The 20,340-nt window shown below is 56.6% G+C and overlaps 1 protein-coding gene across 4 annotated transcripts in view; it reads right to left on the reverse strand.

The window, feature by feature from the left end:
• The window catches only part of LSP1 (lymphocyte specific protein 1), a 50,954-nt gene that overhangs the window by 26,327 nt on the left and 4,287 nt on the right, over positions 1-20,340 (reverse strand). Inside the window, exon 1 of one of the 4 annotated variants that reach the window (XM_064513145.1) lies at positions 19,862-20,046. The exons of 2 other annotated variants lie outside the window; for them this stretch is intronic. In XM_064513145.1, the coding sequence (XP_064369215.1) occupies positions 19,862-20,031 (170 nt within the window). In that variant the 5' untranslated portion in view covers positions 20,032-20,046. Of the gene's footprint in view, positions 1-11,326; positions 11,483-19,861; positions 20,047-20,340 lie in introns of those variants that run through there. One more of the 4 variants, XM_064513146.1, reaches the window with a different exon arrangement.

Raw genomic sequence — 20,340 nt, forward strand, 5'->3', positions numbered from 1 at the left:
ACGCGGCCACAAGCTCCCCGGACACTGGGCATCCTGCCCAAGCCCCTTCTCCAGGAGGACCTTGGTGCAGCGCGGTGCTCCCAGGAGCCGACGTCCACGGCCCCAGCTGGGCACCGAGCACGGGTTGCTTTGGAAAACCTGGGCGGGTGTTTGACGCCTCTGTGAGCGGCTGGTTTTCCAGCACCTCCTTCGGGTGCTGGCAGATTAGCCAACAGCGTGTCCGAGCTCCCCTCCCCTTCAAGGCTCCTCGGCACCCCTCGGCAGCGCGCGAGGCGAACGCCTCTCGCCTCTGAGCCCGCCCGCGGAGAGGCCGAGGACACAGCGGAGCGCTCGGGGCAGAAACGCGAGCCGGGATGCGGCAAAGGGGAGAAAACGGCCTCTCGCTGTATCTTGCGGGGGTCTTTCTGCGAACGGCATTCGGGGAGCTCGGCCACGCTCTGCTCTCTTCCCCCTTGTTGCCCCTTCCCACCTCATTCCCTACGGGAACAGGGAGCGTGGAGCCACCAGAAAGAGGCCCGGGAGACCCCTCCTCCCCCTTCCGCAGCGGCTCCACGCTCGTATTTATTTTTTTCCCACAGGTTCCCATAGAAACCGTTGTCTGTGGTCCTGGCAGCAAGCCACCGTGTTGTTGTGTGTGGTTTTTTTTTTTTTTAATATATAAATGAAGTCATTCATTAAGCTCTGCCATGATCTCCCTCCCTCGTGTCACAACTCCAGATAGTCTCCGGTGCAAGACGGCTCTTAACCCTCTCCCGCCTGGATTGCCCCAGTTGGAGGAAGGAAGGTCCCCATTTAAGCCAGAGCAAACCCGGTTTCGAGAGGAACGCCATGGCGGAGGCGGCGTTGCAACAGCGCCCGGCTCGGGCGGGCGCCCCGGGAGCCCCGCGGGGTCCCTGCCGGCACCGCGAGCTCTGCACGTCGCAGCAGTCGCTGGGGGTTGCAGCCCGCCCCGCTCCCCGCTCGGATGTGACTAATTGCCCATGACCTCAGCGGCTCGCTATTCGGTCGCTCCGTCTTCCGCGCCGGCCCTGCGGCCAGCGCAGGGGACACCGGGGCGACCGTCCCCGCGAGGAGGACTTTGCTGCAAAGCAGGGAAACATCCCTCCGGCTCCCTTTGCTGCCCTGCACCGGGACGAGCTGCGTCTCCGACGAGCGAGGGGAACCCCTGCCCTCTCCGGCGAACATCGAGAAAACGCTGCATTAGCAGACTCGGAGCTCTTCCACGCTCACACGGGCTGGCGGCGGAGCAAGGTTTAATAATTGGCGTTTTGGGGTTCGATACTCAAACCAACACGCGGAGGGGAAATGATTATTCCTTTTCAGCTGACCTAACAGCAAAAGCATTTGCTTTTGATGAAAAACAAACAAATGACTGAGAAGCAAAACCCTGCCAAAGTCCTTGCTCCTGGGCCGGCTAGGACGGCTCGCTGAACTGCAAACTGAACGTGCCGTTTCGGTTCGGACGGAGCTACATCTTCGTCAGCCTCTTTCTTGTGTGGGAGGGAGGTCAGCTGTTAAATCTCCTTTCAAAGCAAAGAGGTGGAAAGATTTCATCTCAAAACAGCTTTAAAAAGTGGGGGGGGGCACGTTCGCCTGCTTTTTCTAAGTGTTAGCAATCGAATTTGGCGCCTCACGGGCCTGGCCCACAACGGCATGGCACAACCCTTTTCTCTCACTTCTAGCTACCATCACCCTGCACTTGGGCAGGGCGGTACGAGCTGATGCCACGTCCCTCTGCCTCCAGCCTCATCCCACACGCTCCCGGGCCGGTCCCAAGCTTGGGGAGTTTGGGCAAGAAGGGGGCTCCTAACTGCCCGCCAGGCCGAGAACGCCCAATTTCGTTTCCCCGACCCGGGGCAGGGAAGCTACAAGCTGCAGGCTTGCAAGGCGAGCTCGTAACCTGCTACACTGCTGCGCCCAGCCGCCGGGCTATGCGAACGTGCATTTTCCTGCCAGACAAAAGAGAGAAGCCCCAAATCCCCTTCCTCCCTGCCCTGCATCATCCTCTTTGCCCGGGGCTGGCACTGCATGGCAGCGAGGAGCCGCTGCGGAGCCTCACCCAGCAGGACGACGTCACCCCGTTGGGTCAGTCCTGCTACGTAGTCCCCGGCCGTACGTCTCTGCCGACAACTCTGGGAGTCCTTGGTTTGGACCAAAACGTCCTTTGCAGCAGAGATCATCTCTTAGCGAGGAGGCGAGCGAGTCCTGCAGGTCTAAGGACGGGCTCAAAGCACCCAGGTTCAGACCTGGCTGTAGACTCACGGTGTGCCAGATGTCTGGGACGTTCAGACCTCAGCTCAGGCTTGGGCCAGTTGCCCATATTAGATCCAAATCCTGACTTCACCTCCCTGCGGACCCCCAGCCGAGGGAGGAGGGTTTTTTTTCCACTTGCCCTGCAAATGCCTCCTCCCGCAGAACGACGATACAGGCAGCAGCGCTCGGGCTGTGCCGTTTTGGATGGCCGCTAATGCCCGCTCCAGACAAGCCAGGATTGCTAGAAAGGTCACGTTTCCTTTGGGCAATTCCTCATCAGCACTCGGGGAGATTATAATATTCAGGCGAGGGACTTTCTGGCAGCAAATGAGCTGTATTTAAGGGAAACGCTGCAGACTCTTTTGCACGGCTCACAGCTCAAAGGAAGTTTTGCTGGCCCCAGACCAACCTTCAGCGCTAAAGCTAATTCCAGAAAGGAAAATGAAATGCCTCCCAGAGGCTCTAGACTTCGCAGACCTGTGCCAGAACCCAGTAACCCTCCACCAGCAAATTCGACGTTCCTCTCTCCTGAGCTCGCCGGGGGGTCGCGGGCCAGGATGGCGCTGGCTCTGGTCGCTGCCCCTGCACACTCGAGGTTCAAGGGGGAAGAGGCTTCGGGGACGTGGGTTAGGAGGAGTCACGTGCAGCCCCTGCGTGACAGCGGGTCTTTCCCACAGGGCACAGCCCACCGGCCCAGCACAGACCCAGTGCAGCCAAGGGTAAATCTCCCATTGCCTGCAGAAGGAGCAGTGCCAGCCCCAGGCCTACCAACCTCCGAAAATATCACCCTCTGGAAAGGGGGCTGCCGTCCATCAACCAGCTACAAAAGCTGCCTAAACAACATACATAAAACACCCAGAATATGGTGGAGGGCTGTCAGCAAGATCATCCTGCTGCCAAGCAGAGCTGCAGGTCTTTATTTCATATCCCATCCATCAACTCTTCAGAAAGAGCCCAGAGATGACTGGTAGGTGTGCTACAATGTACGACTCACACTCATGACACGAAATGGAAGAGGATACCATCAAAAGGCTACAAAGGAGCAGCTTTTTCACCCAATTGCACTTAGTAACAACCGATTAATCACTTATTAATCTTTAATAAAGCACACATAAATGGATCCGCATGACAGGCTGAAGTATGCTGAAATACAGAGATTACATGTCTTTCTTCACATCATTCAAGGGAAAAGGCACCAGGACACCTCAGAGCCGTGGCTGAGGACATCTCCATGCCCTGCACGGTCATTCTGCCACGGCTCAGTTTCCTTCTGTCACCACAAATTACAGACTCATTGGCTCAAAGTGGCCTCCTGGGAGATGTCTCACACAGCCCCATATGCAGTGCAGACATCAGTGCTAGGCATCGACGAGTTAAACATCGTAGCCCTGTCCAAAGAGCCACCTAAGGCCCAGGTTTATATCCATGTGTCAAGACACCTTCAAAAGTCCATCCCTACGTCCAAGGGCTTGTCCAAGGTCAGCCAGGAAGCCAGGAAGAAATAAAGTGAGCAGAGATCCAGATAGCATCGCGGAGTTGCATAGCTGTATAGTCTGCTACTACAGCTACATTGCTTAACGAATAGGTTTCTGAGACTTAGGAATAACATTGCTTGATAGCAAAGACTACAGTTAGATAGCCGTCTGCCTGGGCAAGGAAGACGGCGTGGATATTGGTACGGTACAAGGAGACGGGGAAGAAATACAATGAAAAAATATTATGCCAGGGCCCGGAGTTTGTTTTTTCACAGTCTCGGGGATATGGTTGTTCTAGCTCTGAGAGATCAGCCTGTCATTCAGAGACAGCCAGAGATGCTGGACAAGCCTCTCCCTCCCATACATTCATGTAATTCCTCAGCTGCGTTGCCTGGTTTAGAGTCCAGGCTACGAAGTTTGAACAAGAAGGGTGGGGGGGAAGGGGAAAATGCATATATGCTTCACCCTAAGCCTTGTTCTCATACCAAGCTTCCCCACCCTGGCGTAGCTGTGCGATCGCAGCCGCTTCCCCCCCATTTCTTCTATAAATCACGGCTCGCCTTTGCGGCGGGAGCAGCAGAGCTGGGCCCATGCACACACGCAGCTTCCCATCCCACCCCCACCGACCCGCCGGAGCGGGGAGCGGGGGTGTGGAAAGGCGTCGCACACCGCGCGATAAGGCTATGCCAGGCAGCCGAAGTGGAAGAAGATACGGCGCAACTGTCATCAGGCAGAAATGGAAGCAAACCACAGGCAAAAAACCTAGCTTCCCTTTAAACATTAAAACGACTCACTTTTCTAAGTGAGTCTTGATTTCTCCGCACTAAAACATATCCCATTTCTGCCCAAAGAAGGAATCGACACTCTGAGTCCAGGCTAGGTCTGGAGCACCTCAGTCCCCAGGCTGAAGAGCTGGTCTCACAAGAAGGCCTTTCTTACTGGACTTCCAGCTGTTTCACAGATCCAGATATGCAGCCGCACACCCGTATGTGCCAGGTACTTTTGGTGTTACCTGGAAGCTGGTAGCTTACAGCTTCCAAAGGCATCTGGGGCAAGATGAGACACACTGCAGAGAGCTGCTGGTGAGCGACAGAGCAGACCCCCAAGCAGAGACTCCAGCGCTGCCGACCCTTTGGCACGTTGTCCCTCCCGCGGGACGCCGGCTCTAGAAGCTCTTGGTGACACACGGGGACGGTCCGCACTTCCAAACGCCGTGGGCATGGCACAGCCCTTCTCAACACCCGCCGTAAGGGTGGTTTTTCGAAGGCACCGTGCCTGCAGCTCAGAAGACCCCGAAGGCCCAGACTGCTGAGGACGGTCTTGCGGAGGGGGCTGGGAGGACAGCTGCTTTGCAACCCTCTTATCATCGACACGCTCTACTCCTAAACGGATAAACTCACGCAAAGGAGACGAAGCCGGTTCTTCCCCTACCTACGACAAGATCTTGGAAGCATCCCACTGGCAACGGGCCCGGGCCCAGGGAGCAAGCCGAACCGTGGGGGTTGCTGTCCTTGGCAGGACACCACGCCGACAGCGTTCGCGAGCCTGGGATGCAAAAGCTGCTGGCAAGAACGCACCTTCTCCCCGTGCAACGAGGTAGCCGATGGGAACGATGAATTTTTTTTTCTTCTTTTAATCACAGCAGACAGAATCCCAGAGACTCTTTTAAAAGATGATGGATTGCCCCCCCCGGACGGCAGGTCCTTCGCACGCAGATACGCCGGTGCGGTAATGCGCTAACATCACCCGTGTGGAATTTGGAGCGGCTGGGGGGGCGGGGGGAGCTGCTGGCCACCACGAGCCCTCCCAGGCCCCCGCCGGGGCTGCGGCGTGCCGAGAAAGCGGTGCCGCGTACGACGGCGAGACCGTGGGAAAAGGCCCCGGCTCGAGATTCCCAACGCGAGGCTCGAGAATCCCAATCCCTCTAAGGAACGGGAGGCTTCGGGTCTGGCTTTGGAAAGGCATTAGGGGGGATAAAACAGACTCGTCAGAAAAGGCTCCGTCCAGCTTACCCAGCGTTTGTGTTTCTGCTCTCTCGGGGAGGGAAGGGAGCCTGCGCAGTCTCCCCGCCTTGGCTGCAATCAGGCAGCTTCCTCCCTGCTACGCTTCGGTTGTAAAGCAAGTCTGATTGCACAGGGGAGAACAATAGCCTTGCCCCTGCTTAAAACCGGTATTAAAAGCAAGATTAATATCAGGCCTGCTGCTTTTTATAGCACCAGCGAGCTGAGATGTGAGAATCCCCCGGCTTGGCCACAAGTCATTGATTTCACGGTCCTCAGGGCTGCGCGATTGCCCTGTAGCCCCGGTCAGCGAGAGGAGCTTCCTGCAAGGGCACGGACAGGGGTGCAGGGAGGCCACGGCAACGCGTGACATGGCTCCCTAGGGGAGTTAAGGTTTTCTTCATTTACAGCTACGGTTGAGGGGCTGCACCGCAACAGCCCCGGGGCTGCAAGGAGCCCTCGGTCCCCGCTGCGCCAAGCCCACGAGCCTTCACGCGAAAACCATCTCTGCCACGGGCTCAAGCTGAGGCCCTAGACATCCCGCCGGCTCGGAGCAGGCAGGCGTCCGCGAAGGAGCAGCTGGGCTAGAAGAGCCAAAAACCCAGCCGGGCTGCAGGACTCCCCTCTCCTCCCAGAGGAGGAACGTGCCCATCAGCGGCAGGCGTGGACTCCCGACGGCACAGGGCCCCCAGGCTTCACCTTCTCTCCTGCTCCCTTACTCAGAGGAGACGTGGATGATGGCCCCACGTGTGGCTCCGAGCACGATACCTCAGCAGAGCTGCCCTGGCGATGCGGAAAGCCCCGGGGCCATCCATCAGTGTGGCTCTCGAGGGCTCCCAGCGTCCCCGTGCAGCCCTCTCCCCTCCGCCGGCGCCTGGCCTCCCCTCCCACCCAGCTCACCACCGGGCCCTGGCCTAGGCCACAGGAGCCGGCGATGGGGAAAGAGGCATTAAAAAAAGAACAAAATATAGATAGATATAAAAAAGGCCACTAGCAAATCAGAGCAACTACAGGGAGGGCAGAGGAGGGGAACACACTGGCGTGTGAGGCAGTGCTGCAAAGTATAAATTACGGTGACGGGTCCCCGGTGTCCCCATGCCCTCCAGCAGCAGCCCGTGCCGGCAGCTGGCCGCGGCTCTCCCCCGCATCCCTCCCTCCTCGTGCTACTGGCTCGCCGCATGTTCATCCTCCCCTTCTCCCCCTAAGCAGCTGCCCCACCTCTCATCAAGCTCGCTTTGCTCCCCGTATCTATCCACGGAGGTGAACACGAGTAGGGAGGTACCGCAGCCGTCCCCGAAGGTGGTCGCCGCTCCATCCCAATCAGCGAACGTCCCGCCCAGGCCCCGCCGTGGCACCAACCGCCCCCAAAACCCGCTTCCCCTGCGGTCCAAAGCACGGTCCGACCCACGCTCCCTCCCGAGCCCTGCTGGCCCCTCGTTCCCACGGCCGCCCCAGCCGGCACGGCTCCGGAAGCAAGGCGGGAGCGCGGGGGCAGCACCTTTCCCGCCGGGACGCATCAGGACGCGCTCTAGGGAGCGCGGGATGAAAGGACGGCATCACACGGAGCCGGGTGAAAACCCCCGGTCTCCGCGGAGCTAAACGTTCCCCTCGTGAACTGACATCAAGCTTCAAGAAGTTAGGGGAATGTTAAAAATGCCCCAAATCCTGGGGGATTTACAGTAGTGCCAAGAGATCGCCACGGCCTGAAGAAATGCACGGTGCAGAAGACAGCGTGCTTCGGCTCGCAGGGAAAGAAGGGGCCAGCAGCCTCGTGCAGGCGCCCGGACCAAGACTGCTTGGATCGAGCTGGAGATGGAAAGCATCTCCTCTCCCGGGGCTGCTCCGTGTAAGTCAAGGCAAAAAACAGGGGCACGCAAGCACGATTTCAGACCTCATCCTTTGGCTTTCCATACCAATGACTCCACCGATGATAAGGGAGAAAAAGTTCTGTCCTACTGAGGAAAGGCTTAGATTTATCTCACCATCTATCTACTTTTCTGGATCATTTTGTACCCTTGGGCTTTTTCATCATCAGGTTCAGTTCCCCTCCTGCATGACAATATTTGCATTTCATAGTCTACTGCATTGCAAAGGCATATAATCATTTATTTATTGCCTATATAGCAGTCATGCTTTGGGGACCTCATCCTGGGCCGGGTCACCCGTTGTGCTGAGTATCATACAAACAGCGCAGAAAAAAAATCGTCCCTCTCCCCAAAACCAGTCACAACTCACTTCCACGCCAAACCAGAGATTCACCCACGTGCAAGAAACCAAACGGGCTGCTACGAGAGCAGCAGCTCTTCTAACAGCTGTCCATCCACACGCAGGCTTCACCCCACGGCTGCACATCCCAGCTACAGCCGCCAAGGACGCGGTGGAGGGACGCGCCTGGAGCCAGCGAGCGGCCTGGGGACTCAGGAGGAGCTGTGTCCGCAGGGACGCCGCGTAATCCAGTTTCGAGGAGTGGCACAGCCAGCGCTGCGGACTTGCAAAGAGGCTGATTTGTAGGTTAATTAAACAGCAATACTCTTTTGTGGCAACGCGTGAGGCACGCTAGAGAGAGGGAGAGGGAGACTCCAGCGGGAGCAGATAATGAGCTGAATGAATCGACGTGACAGGCGTTGGATTCTCATCTTATTTATAGGAATTCATTAGAAGGATAAGGAAAAACAGACCGAGATAAGATGAAACAGCTCATGTTTGGAGAGGGCTTTGCAAATACAAAGTCTTGCAGGAGCAAGAGAGATCGCCACTGTTAACTTCTTACAAACGGGACAAGTCTTTCCGCAGGGATTTCTACCAGACAAGGGGCGATCCCGGGAGAGGAGGGGAGGTGGGCAAGACTGGAATTGCCCCTTCTGCCTGATGCATTTGCCAAGTCACTAGCCCCTGTGCGTCCTCCGCAGGCCCAGGGCATGACCCCGGGCTCTGCCAGGGTGACGGGTCCCTCTCAGGCTCCAGCTTTTCGGGTGGGAACGGCACGTTCCCGCCAGGCGCGATCAGTGTCCCGGTGCCGGTAGCCGGCGAGGAGCGGGAAGGGCTCGTTTCCCAGCCCAGCGCCAGCTCACGGAGCGGTGAAGGCCAGATGCCGTCCCCAGAGCGCTGACGCAGCACCTCAGCCCGGGAAACATCGCTCTCAAGCGCACTGACCAGCGCTGAAGCTCAGTGCGCTAAACCCGTCCGCACGGCTGGTGGAAAAGCCAGTTTTCGCAGATCTGGCTCCTGGGAGCGATGCTCGGGTGAACGCAGGCTGAGCCAGCGTTTGCAGCCGACGCTCCTGCTCGGCACCGGGGCACAGGCCATTTTCTGCGCCTGAAAATTTCATCTCAAGCGCATGCCTGACGCTCAAGCACCGGGTCTTGGTCTAAACTCCGTAAGACTTTCACCCTGATTTCAGAAGGTTTTTGGATCAGGACTTTAACCCCACTTCGCAGCTTCCTCAGCTGAGTGATGCTCGAAGAAGGTAATTCCCTGCAGACCACACACAGCGGGAAGGGGAGCGGGGGGCGGCGAGGGCACCGACACAGCCCGGACAGCCCCCACGGCTCCCTTTGGGCAGCACGGACACACACGTCCTTCTGGCTTTTGGTGAAGAAGGGGCAAAACCAGCCTGCCGCTGGGAGCCAACAGGTCACCCCAAAGACCCCACAGAGCCTTGTGTGGGGCTCAAAATGGACCACAGCCACGACGCTTTGCCTCAGGAGCGGCAGCACGGGAGGAAGCACAGATCTGGTGGACCAGCATCACACCGAAATCCCCAGTGTCTGGTTAGGCAGCTCCGAGCACAGCGGTGCTTCCTCTCGTGCTCCAGGTCACCGAAACACTTCGGGCACATCACGGAGAGCCTGGGGGCAGCACAGTGTAACCGCTCTGCCCACGGCCGCCCTGGGAGAGATTAAAGCAGAGCAGGAACGCAGGGATCTTCTTGGTGATGTATGTTGAAGCCAGGAAGCTCAAGCAATTCAGCAGCTGAAGAAGCCTGTGCATGCACCCGGGCTGGCAGGGCCTCAGAGCCGGGCTGCCTGCCTGCGTTACGGGCAAGCGAAACACTCACTTGGATTACGCTTAACAAGTAACGCTGCACAGCGCAAGTGTCCCTTGGGTAAAAGCCCCCGGGGCGCGTGGGTCCCTGGGGCACCAGAAGTCCCTGGCTGCAGCAGGAGGAGTTCAGGGCCACCATTACGGAGAGGGAAACACCTCCGGGCACCGGTTTTCCGTGGATGAGGCACTGGAGCCTGCCCCCTCCGCCTGCCGTGCTGCAAACGAAGTCGCTGCCCACCTGCGGACGGGCGACGTCCCCTGGGCTCCCCTGCCCGGCCCCCCGACCCACGTCAGCCTCAGCCCTCGCCTGCCCGCTGCAGCCCCCCGCGGAGGTTTCCTCACCCCCGGCAAGCCCCTCGCCAAGCATCCGCGGGTCGCTATTTCAAACAGAGCGGAGACCTCCGACCCCGGGCCGGGCCTGGGGAAGGACAGCAGGGGCCAAGGACGAGCGCAGAGGAGGAGTCTGTCCTGGCCCTTTTCCATCCCCGGGGCCAGGGCAGGCAAGGGGAGTTTTTCTGTCGACTCCCCCGGTGGGACAGACCAAATGGCTGTATTTTCCCTTCCTGAATTTCCCTTCCAAGGCAAGAAACTCTTTGTGGAGGGGTGAGGTTCAGAGGCTGCGTTCTCCACCATGGAAATCCCAAACTGGCTGGAAAGCACCCACCCAAAAGACACCTCCACACACACCCTGCTTGACCTCTTCCAACTCCCGGCTGGAGAGCAGCAGGCACCGGTGGGGACGGACGGCGCGAGGGAGCCAAGAGGCGCTCAACCTGCGGGACGTTAACCCAGCACTCACCGATTCAGCCCCTAAATTAAACACAGAGAGCCGAGCAGCCCGTTTCGCCCGCCCGGCCCGAGCGATCAGCAGGTAGAGCACAAGCTCCCCAGCAGCGAGGGGAGGGCAGCGGAGACCCACGCAGGGAAGTCGCACGTCCAACCCGCACCCAAGAGCGGAGCGGCGGCAGGGAAGGGAAGCCCAGCGCTGGCAGACGCTGTAGCCGTCCTCGCACGGCTCAGCCTCGCCGGACAAACGGGAACGAGCCCAAGCGAATCGCCCACCTCCTACCCCGGCGGTTACACTTGCAGAGGAAGGTTCAAAGCAGCATTGCTATTGATTAAATCAATAGAGCAACGTCAGCCCACACCCCCGCGAGGATCTGGCCCTTTACAGATGTCTGAATTAAAAAATGCACGTTGCAACATACATTTGCTACCAAAAAAGAAATCCTTTCGCTAGACAGGAGCCTTCAGCACTCGGGGAACACACACCGGCAGCGAGATGCCTTGCACACAGAGGGAGGGAAAAAAAAAATACCAGCCGGCTCAGGTGAGTGCCACAGCACAGTTGCATTTCGTTATTCCGGCTGCATGCTCCCGCGAAAGCCATCGGTTAAGTTCAGACCTGCTTTTCTCGCATTGTTTGGAGGGAGGATGCGTTCTCCCCGCTCCCCGGCACACCGTGCCTGCCGGGGGAGGGCGGCGGGGCCGCAGCCGAGCCGATTTCATCCCGCCCGCCGCCCCACGCGCGCTGCCCCGGCCCGCAGCACCTACCGCAGGAGGTTTTGCAAGCCCCGCTTGCTGCAGTGCCGCCGCAGCACCGCGCCGCTCATGCTGCCCGGGCCCGAGCCGCCGCCGCTGCCGCTGCCGCCGCCGCCCCGCTGCCGCCGCCCTTTTGTTCCCGGCCGCCCCCGCCGCGCCTCCACCTCTGCCGCCCGGCCCGGCCCGGCCCGCCGCGCCGCCTCCCCCCTCCCCGTCCCCTCCCTCCGCGCTCGCCCTTTCTCCCTACCTTCGCTCCGTTTCCCATCACGTAGGCGAGGAACAAAGCAGCGGCTCCTGGTCCGGTCGCATCGAGAAGCCCCCCCCCCCCCCCCCCCCGGGGGCCCTGCCCTGACCCCTCCGAAAGGTCCCCACACACGGAGGGACAGATTAACGGGAAAGGGCCCTTCTGCTGGGAATCCAGAGAAAATTGCTCCCGTGGGATTAAAGTAGCAGCCAGACCCCGGGGAAGGCTCTGGGCCAGAGCCCTGGCAAGCAACAGCCTGGTGCTGCTCCCAAGCCTCCTCCCGACCTGTTGAAGTGACTTTGCCTCTCTCCTGCCTCAGTTTCCCCAGCCGTCAGACTGGGGGAGAGGGAAAACATCTGTCTTCTCTTCCTGAAACACCAAGATTTCAGAAGAATAAGTGTTCGAGTGTCTGATGAGGGACCAACACCATCACCTACGACAACGCTGGCTGCCATGCAGTCAGACTCAATTACTCGTCCTCGCACTGCCCCGGTCATGGGAGCAACCTTAGAAATACCTTCCTTTCCTACCTGGCATCTCCTGGTCCATGTGTGCCTCTTCTGGGAGGAGATCTGCTGCTGTACCAAACTGACAGCTGCCTGGACTTGCACCCAGCAAACCCCTGCCCTACCTTATACCTGCGCCCAAGGGTGCTCACGGCATAGCCTGCCCGCCTTTCCCGGCAGTAAACAGAAATACTCATCCTGCCGTCTCTCAGATGTGAGGCTGTACTGAGGGCCCATCCTGCTCCAGCACCCACCTTCCTTCTGCCCCCACTCCCTCTCACGCAGGTCACACATTTTCTTTCCCTCCCTTCTGCAGGACCATTTCTTGCAGCTCGGTAAGTTGAAAGGGGGAAATGGGGAAGTTGCCCATGAAAAACACCAAGAAATCTCAATAAAGAGGAAGTGTATTAAAACCAGATCAGAAGGATGCACCCCCCCTCCCCACCCCCACCCCCTACACACACATCCTCATTTTGCAAGAGTTTATTTATTCTGCAGGTATTTACTAAGCTTCCCCTAAGTGATTAGACATAACAAAAGCCACTAAGCACCGAAACTGATCCTGGCCTAACACTATGGGCTGCTCGGGTGCAGTCTTTCTGTTTTCCATTTCTAAATTTGGGGTTGGCAAGAAGATGCTAGAGATTCAGCACAGAAAGCCCCTGCTGCTCAAAAAGGGCATGGCCCAACCCGGCAAGCACTCGCAGGACTAGCTGGGCTTACGCATGCGAACGCTCCTGCTGACTTCATCCCGACTGCCCACACATTTCAAACAAAATCTGCACCTACAGGGTTTCCTTTTTGGAAGGAATTAGCGCAACCCGCCAACAGCTCCCATGGCCTGACCCAGCCAAGGATCCAGAGCAGCCCTGGCAGGCAGGGTCGTAGCTAACAGCGGTGGGCCAGCAGCACCCGGGGCTGAATGAAGCCGCAGCACTGTTATAGCCGGAGATGCCACGCAAGCCGGAGCAGGTAGCAATGCCGCTTCTGCGGCAAGGGGACAGCGAGGAGCTTGCTGGCTGCAGGGAGGGCAAGAGGGGACGGCACACCGCTCAGTACAGGAGACAAGGCCCTCGATGTAGATGAGCAAAGCAAGAAGCTGTTGATTTACCCAGCAACAGAGCGCCTTGCCTTGACACCCAAGATCAGCAGCCTCCAGAAAGGCAGTCCCCATGAAGCCAATGGGCTCCTCAAGCCCGGTGCTGACCACCACTCAGCCATGGGTGCCTTCAAGAAGTATGGCAGATAAATACCCTGCTGGATGAGGAAATCTAGGACAAAAAGGAAGGCTATGGCATTAGCCATCTTACTGGTCTAGCGCAATAAGATCATTTGGAAAAAACAGAGTGAAATGCTCAGGAAAGGGATCCTACATCAGAACAAGCAGCAGGCTGAGAGAGGTCCCTTGTGCTGAACTTGGCCTGGAAAAACCTTCTTGCCTTAGGAAGGTGGCTGTGCTGCTTGTCCTCCAGGGAAGGTGTCCTGCCCTTCTACCTCTGGCAAAGATGAAAACCAGCAAGATGGTAGATAGGAGAAAATATATCTTTCTTGCAGCATTCAGCGGGGACCTGCAGAGAAAGTGAGCAAGACCCTGTCTCTAAACTCACAACCCCCCAAAAGAAAGGGAACCTATACCTATCTCAGTGGGCCAGGAGGCATTTAAACCCAAAAACTCAAAAGCGCAAAGCCTGGGCCTAAGGGACCATGGAGAAACAGCAATGCAAGAGAAATCCCATACTCCCCGCAGAACAGAAGTAACTTCTGTCCCCTCTCTCCTCCCTGCACAGTCCAGATGCAGTCTGAGTCATACCATATATTCAAGAACAGTAAGGTTAGCATCAGCCCCACAGCTGCTCGTATGTTTTGCAGAAAAACTCCACAGTCCCACCAGGAAACAGGTAGTAGTACAGCAGAGACAGGAAGAAAACAGCAGAGAATTCCTATTCTATTTTTTGGCACAATTTAGACTCGAAGAACCATCACAAATCCCTGCAGCAAAACTGCACCCCAGTATGGGAGCAGGGACGCCCAGAGCACTTTTTGTGGCTGAATGTGGAAGCACACTGCTGGCCAAAGAGCTTCCCAGAGCTCTTCCCAGCAACAGGCAAGGCTGCAATGGCGAGACATGCCAGGAAGGAGCGATTCAGGGTCCACTGCTGGAGGAAAGAGGGCAGAAGTCCAGAAAGGGCCACACCAGTTCCCGTTAATTATGTAATCGCTCTGCTATGTAAGGCCAATTGCAAAAATCAGTTGGCGGCTAAAACATTGTTTAAGGAAAAGAAGCAAAAAGAGTCTAGTCCTGTTAGCAAAGAAGCGTAGCCTGAGCTATCTTCTCCAGTATTGCTGGGATGCAAGCAACATCAGCCAGGCTCGGTAGCAGTATAAGCCACAACACCCAGTTGCTTTGAGGGCCAGACCTTTACGGGTGCCAGCTGCTTCAGCCGGCTGCCAGCACAGTTGAGACATTCATGCTCCACAGACCAGTGGTGAGATCCCAGAGATCTGCTTGGAGAAAGGGCCTCACTGCATCGATATGGGCTAGGCAGCCCTGTCCCAGCAAGGGATGCTTTGAGCCAGCCAGAGACGCCATGTGCTGAATATTCAGCAGAGCTCAGCTCCAGGAGCCCTCACAAGGACGATGGAGCAGAGGACATCTCTGTGTTTCTGCTGCTTAGCTGATGTGACCCCATGGCATCTCAGACACCTTTCTCCCTATCCTGACACCTATCCCTCCACCATGCACAGATGTCAGCACGTGAGCACAACCTCTTAAGCACTTGCCAAGCTACCTTGGAGCCCCGGTTCGATGAGAGGGGCCATATGAGTTGGCACATCATCTGCATAGACAGCCCAGTGCGTGAGTTCGCCTGACAGACGCCCAGGGTTTGCCCATGTCACCTTCATCCCTGGATCCCAGTTCGCAGCCTTGCTTATTCTGCCAGGACTCGCTTTTGGGCAGCTAAAGATAATCCCAAGGGAACAGTCTCACAGCCAACGCAGCACATTTCATCTCTTTCTCACCGGAAACAGCTAGTTACAAGCCCCAGGACCGTGCTATCGGGAGCGTGGGGCAGGGCACCCCATCTGCGTGTTAGCTCAGGGTGCCACGATTCGAGGGAAAAGACAGGAATGGGAGGGATGCCGAGTTCTGGCTTTGCTCACTCATGACCTGGCAGCCCTGGCAAGCACTAGAAAACACCTCAGTGTGAAGCAGGAGCCACACGACCACGTTAAAGATGCCTCCGGAAGGCAAAGTACCCCAAAACCAGTGCGATGAGAGGCCCTCGATACTCAGCCTGCGACCACAGCCACCCCTGTCAGGACAGCGGAGCAGAAACTGGCTGCAGGGAGAGGAGTCCAGCCCTGCCAGCGCTCCTGAGGCAAACCCTCCTCGGCCCAGGCAGCGAGTCAGGAGGGACGCTCAAGCCAGAGCATGACCCCGGGGCGTTCGGGGAGGGGATGCTGTAGGCGGGAGCCGTCTTGGCTCAGAGCTCTCATCCATCCCACGCACTTGGAAGAGCACCAGGGCAGTGGGCAAAGGAGCCAGCAGGCGCTTGTGGAGGGCTCTGCAGGGGACAGCGTGGAGCTGGGCTCCCCCTGCAAACGGGCAAGGCAGCAGGACAGCCAAGGGACAAGGAGGAATATCAGAGTAGCTGCAAGAGGTTTGGCTCGCCAGGAAGAACATGTTTAATTGTGGGCTGAGTCCAAACAGTCAAACACGGTGTCATAATAAGTCTGAAGTACTTGGCTCGGGAACAGCGATGACTCTGTTCCTATAACATCCAGAGAGGCAAAAACGAGAAGGAGAGAAAGCAGTGTCTAGGAGGAGCAGCCCTCATCCCTTACGCCACAACTATCCTCCCCAGGAGGGGGGACTCATCCTGTTCTGCCCCCATGGGCACTTTATGGCCAGACCCAAAACCAGAAAGCAAAGATCGCTTCGTCTGCTAGTGAGGGGCCCTTCAGGAGAGGTGCAAGTCCGCCAGCCTCACTTTGCTCCAGGAGAGCAAAAGAAATGAGAAAGAAGGATGAGGGGGCTGAAGGAAAAGAAACCAAAAGGAAGATGCTGAAAGATACGTTAAAGAAAGGGTGGGTGGGGAAAGCAAAGAGAGGTGGCGTAAGCCTTACCCAGGGCAGCGCAGGGGCTACAGGGGATCAGGGCCCCTATTGTGCTGGGTGCTGTACAAACAGGGAGAGGTGCAGCCCGAGCGGCCCAGGGCAGCTGCCATCCAGCTTTCACGGACAGGGAGCTGAGGCAGCCTCACCCGAGCCCTAGAGGAGCGCTCGGAGCCGGCGCGGTCACCCTGATGTGTACCATATCTATATATTAGGTTAAATCAACAGAGCTGTTGGGAAACGGGCAGGAAGACAAAACAATGACTGCAGATAAGACACTCTCGGCAAAGGCGGGAGGGTCACTACAGGACAATAGGAGAACTATCGGCCCTGAGGAGACCGGCTCCTTCTCTCTGAGCTCCCCCTCAAAAGCAGGGCCAAGCACCAGGGATTTATCCAGCCCAGATAAATAGGTCATAGGCAACTGCTGCCAAGAGTCTGCTCCCACACAGGCCGACACTGCCTGGAGTTTAAAAAAAACCAAAAAGCACACACTTCTTACAGGACCGCAAGGCTCCAGGTAGCACTGAGGAACAGTTGACATACACGCCTGTTTAAAATCCTACATCTGAGTGTTTTCCTTTCACTGAGAGGGTTCGACAGTTCTGTAGTTGTAAGGGTGTTGGAGGGATACAACTTGTGCCAACGCTCCCACAACCCCCAAAGAGCTGCCAGAGTTGAACTGCAGTGAACGAGTGTAGTCCAGGGTCTAGTGGGGAACAGGAGGTTTACATCCTTCAGCCTCCTGGAAAGTACCATATATTGACCACAAGCAAATTTATCATCTCTAGTTTTAGGAGTGTTTCACATATCCACAGAGCTATTGTAGAAACTTGACTACTTTTGATGTTGAGCCATCTGCAGAGCCAAGATCACAGATACTATAGAAAAGAAGGGGGCAAAAGGGTGGCTGTCCAGCCTGAGGACAAAGCATTGCCATGGCTAGCCTGTCTTCCCTGGGGTTTTCAAAGCTACTGAATGGATTTGAACTTCAAACCTGCATCAAAGTAAACAGGACTGCCTTTGCTTTGGCTGGCTGGATTAGCTGGATACTGAGCAGTCCAAGACATCTTCAGGCTTCTCCAGTGATTGCAAGAAGGTGCAGCTCTAATACAGGCACTAGCTTGTTTCACCAAGTGGCATCTGTTTGATGTATTTAAGCATCACCCAAAGCCAAGCAACACATTTTGTCGCCAGATAAGCTTGTAATGGTTTGAACAAAGGCCTCCTGAGACATTCAGGGAACTGCCCAAGCTGCAGCTCAGATGAAAGGCTGCCAGTGAGAGCTCCCTGCCCACCTCCCATTTCTGCTCTTCCAGTGTGCTCAGGTCATGGCCACATCCCACAGCAGCGTGGAGAGTCCCTCCAGGCTAGGGCAGCCAAGGCAGCTGTAGAGTTGGAGGAGGCACCACTGCGTGGCCCAGCACTCTGCCCAGGCTGCACAGTCCAGCTGATCAGCCCAGCGTAGCTTTCCAGGACTGAAGCACAACTTCTGCTCAGTATAGGCATATTAGCTCATCTGCAGCTGGCTTGGTAGCGCTGCATTGTGCAACACAGGCTTTCTGAGCAGTCACTAGTCCCTGCCTCACAGTGCAGTGCTGATTACTCCAGCTGGGGTCAGAGCTAAGGGGGAAGCAGGAATCCCCAAGCATCCTCTAACAACTCCCACTTCCAGGCTATATCCTCACTTCAAGCTTTGTCTTGTCACATGGAAAGCCATCTTAGAGCTTGCCAGTGTCCATCCATGCTTCCCTCACTGAGCCAGGGAAAAGATGGGAGTCATTATAAAAGGACAGGCAAAATTATTGTCATGTATCCAAAAGCCCTGAAGATCACCACGTGCATCTGCCAAGAGGGAGAGCAGTGGGTTAATGCTCCAAAGCCAGGCATGATAAAAAGTTAAAGAGGAGTCTTTCTGCCATTGAGTCCAGAAAGCTGGATGGGGCCAAGCACCAGGAACAGCTAAGGCTGTACACAAAGATATCAGCTGGAGTGAAGAGAAACATGAGAGACACGTACCAGCTCAAGGAGGGAGAGGACCTAGCCGAGCAAGGATGCACAGACTCAGCATCACATCTTATTCATTCCTTGGGGACATCTAAGCTCACACATGCTGTTGTCAGCCCCTGTTACATGAAGCTAAGCGGCAACTGCATAGAGGCACTTATTTTAAGAGGAAATGATTATTGCTAGCAATTTTATTGAGGGAGCGCTCCCCCCTCCCAAATGGCTGGCAGTTGTAGTTGTTTGGGATCTGTCAATAGTTCAGTTTGTCTATGCTAACAGCTCTGGAACAACCTTTCTCTGGAAAGGAAATTACATTTGCAGCAAAGCACATGCATGTACATGCACAAAAGAAGAGATCATATTTTCCATACTGTCTGGCATGGGCTTGATAAAAGGAGTTGCACATACTGTCCGTTTAACAGCAGAAAGCAGAAAATACTTAGAGCTGGGAAAGGGGCTTCTTCGTAATGCAAAAACAATCCCTAGCAAAGGACACATTTGTAAAATGAGCATGTAAGCCAGAAAACCAAGAACCTCCAGCTGATGCAAACTAACAGCTTTACTAGAGCCAGTGGGATGGTGCCGATTTGCACCAGCTAAAGAATTTGGCCCTGCACTTTGGTGCATAGCAGAACTCCAAGTAAACTGCCTTGCACATCTCAAAGCAAAAAGGTCCTCCCAGGTGGCTCTGAGTCTGCAGATCCTCTGGTGCAAGTGGGCCACCAATCAGGCCGATAACAGAAGTCCACTGACTTGAATTTCCATCAAGGGACTCCGGTGGGTCACATTTTTGCTCTTTACCTATAGAGTTATCAGACATGCTGAGCTGGTATTTCAGCTGGCATGAATCAGAGCTGCCCCTCCAGAGGTGGAGCTACCTGGCTTTACCCCATCTCAGACAGAGCTGCTCACCCCATATGACTCAACACTGAGCACTTAACCCTGCTTCCAGTCCCAGCAACTCATCCCAGGAATGAATAACCTAAGGCAACAAATAACAGAAGACACTTGGTCCTGGCTTGCTGCAGCTTTTCTTGCAGAGGATGGGACTGCCAATCACCCTGCCCGTGCATTGCATGAGCAACGGCGAAGCCCCCAGAAAGCCTGCTGCAGACCTGCCCGTGAGAGACAACCCAGCGTGCCGAAACCTGGGATTAAGACACTCCGATGGCTGCCTCACACATCTGGTGTGTGTTAGGAGGGATACTCTGGCAAGGAAAACACACCCGGATTCCAGCAGTGCTGGTTAACCCATTCGTGGCTGGGCCTCCACACAGCACCGGCACAGCAGAGAGGCTGAGACACCCAGCCAAGCCCCAGGAGAGCCCGAGTCAAATCTCAGCAGTGCCCCATGCTTCCTGGGTGGCATTAGGAGCTCAGGGAGCAAGCCAGGTGCCTGAATATAGGTACCAAGTGCCATTTCAGATGCCTCGGGTTTTTCAAGACACCTGCATAGGCCTGGCAGATATCGCATGGGTCTGAGAAGAAATCCACACCCTTGAGCATGCAGCGACCAGCGGTTGCCTTCGGCAGATGCCGTCATTCCCCGACAAGGCTGCAGCATCCCAGCAGGCTCAGGTAGCCGGGATGGTGCCAGGAGGGCTGGCACTTCCACGACAAAGGAGGGCTGTGCTGAAAGAGTGCAGTGAAAGCCACAGCTCTTTGCGGTGTTACCTGAGAGCTCCTGATGACTGCAGCAGATTGGTACTCTCAGCGGAGGAGTCAGACTGCAGGCACAGGAGCCTGGGAGAGCCCAGATCAAACTGCGGGGGACTCTGGGTATCTCCTTCCTTGGGCCCAGGCTCCCACCCCAAAAAAGCAGAGTAGGACCCACCCTTTCCCATGTGCCCAGAAGCAGAGATCAGCTCAGTGACCTTCAGAGCAAAACGTACTCTCTTCCAGAGGAAAACACGGTGCTGAGACCTCGGAGCACCTCCTTCGGGAGGCTGTTTGCCCAGCAACGCGCTCCAGATGCGAGTCAGCGAGGAGAAGGGGCAGGGTCCCAGCAGAGGCAGCAGCCAGCCTGGATGACGGCTTTGCTGGGAAGTGGCCCAACTCGTGGGAGAGCAGGGAGGGAGAAAGCGAGCGGAGCCAGCCACGCTGGGGAGGGAGCAGGAAGGAGCCAGCTCTGCCGACCTTGTAACCGGGCGTGC

This window comes from Dromaius novaehollandiae, chromosome 5 (assembly GCF_036370855.1).
Source record: "Dromaius novaehollandiae isolate bDroNov1 chromosome 5, bDroNov1.hap1, whole genome shotgun sequence".
In the NCBI taxonomy this organism is placed as follows: Eukaryota; Metazoa; Chordata; class Aves; order Casuariiformes; family Dromaiidae; genus Dromaius; species Dromaius novaehollandiae.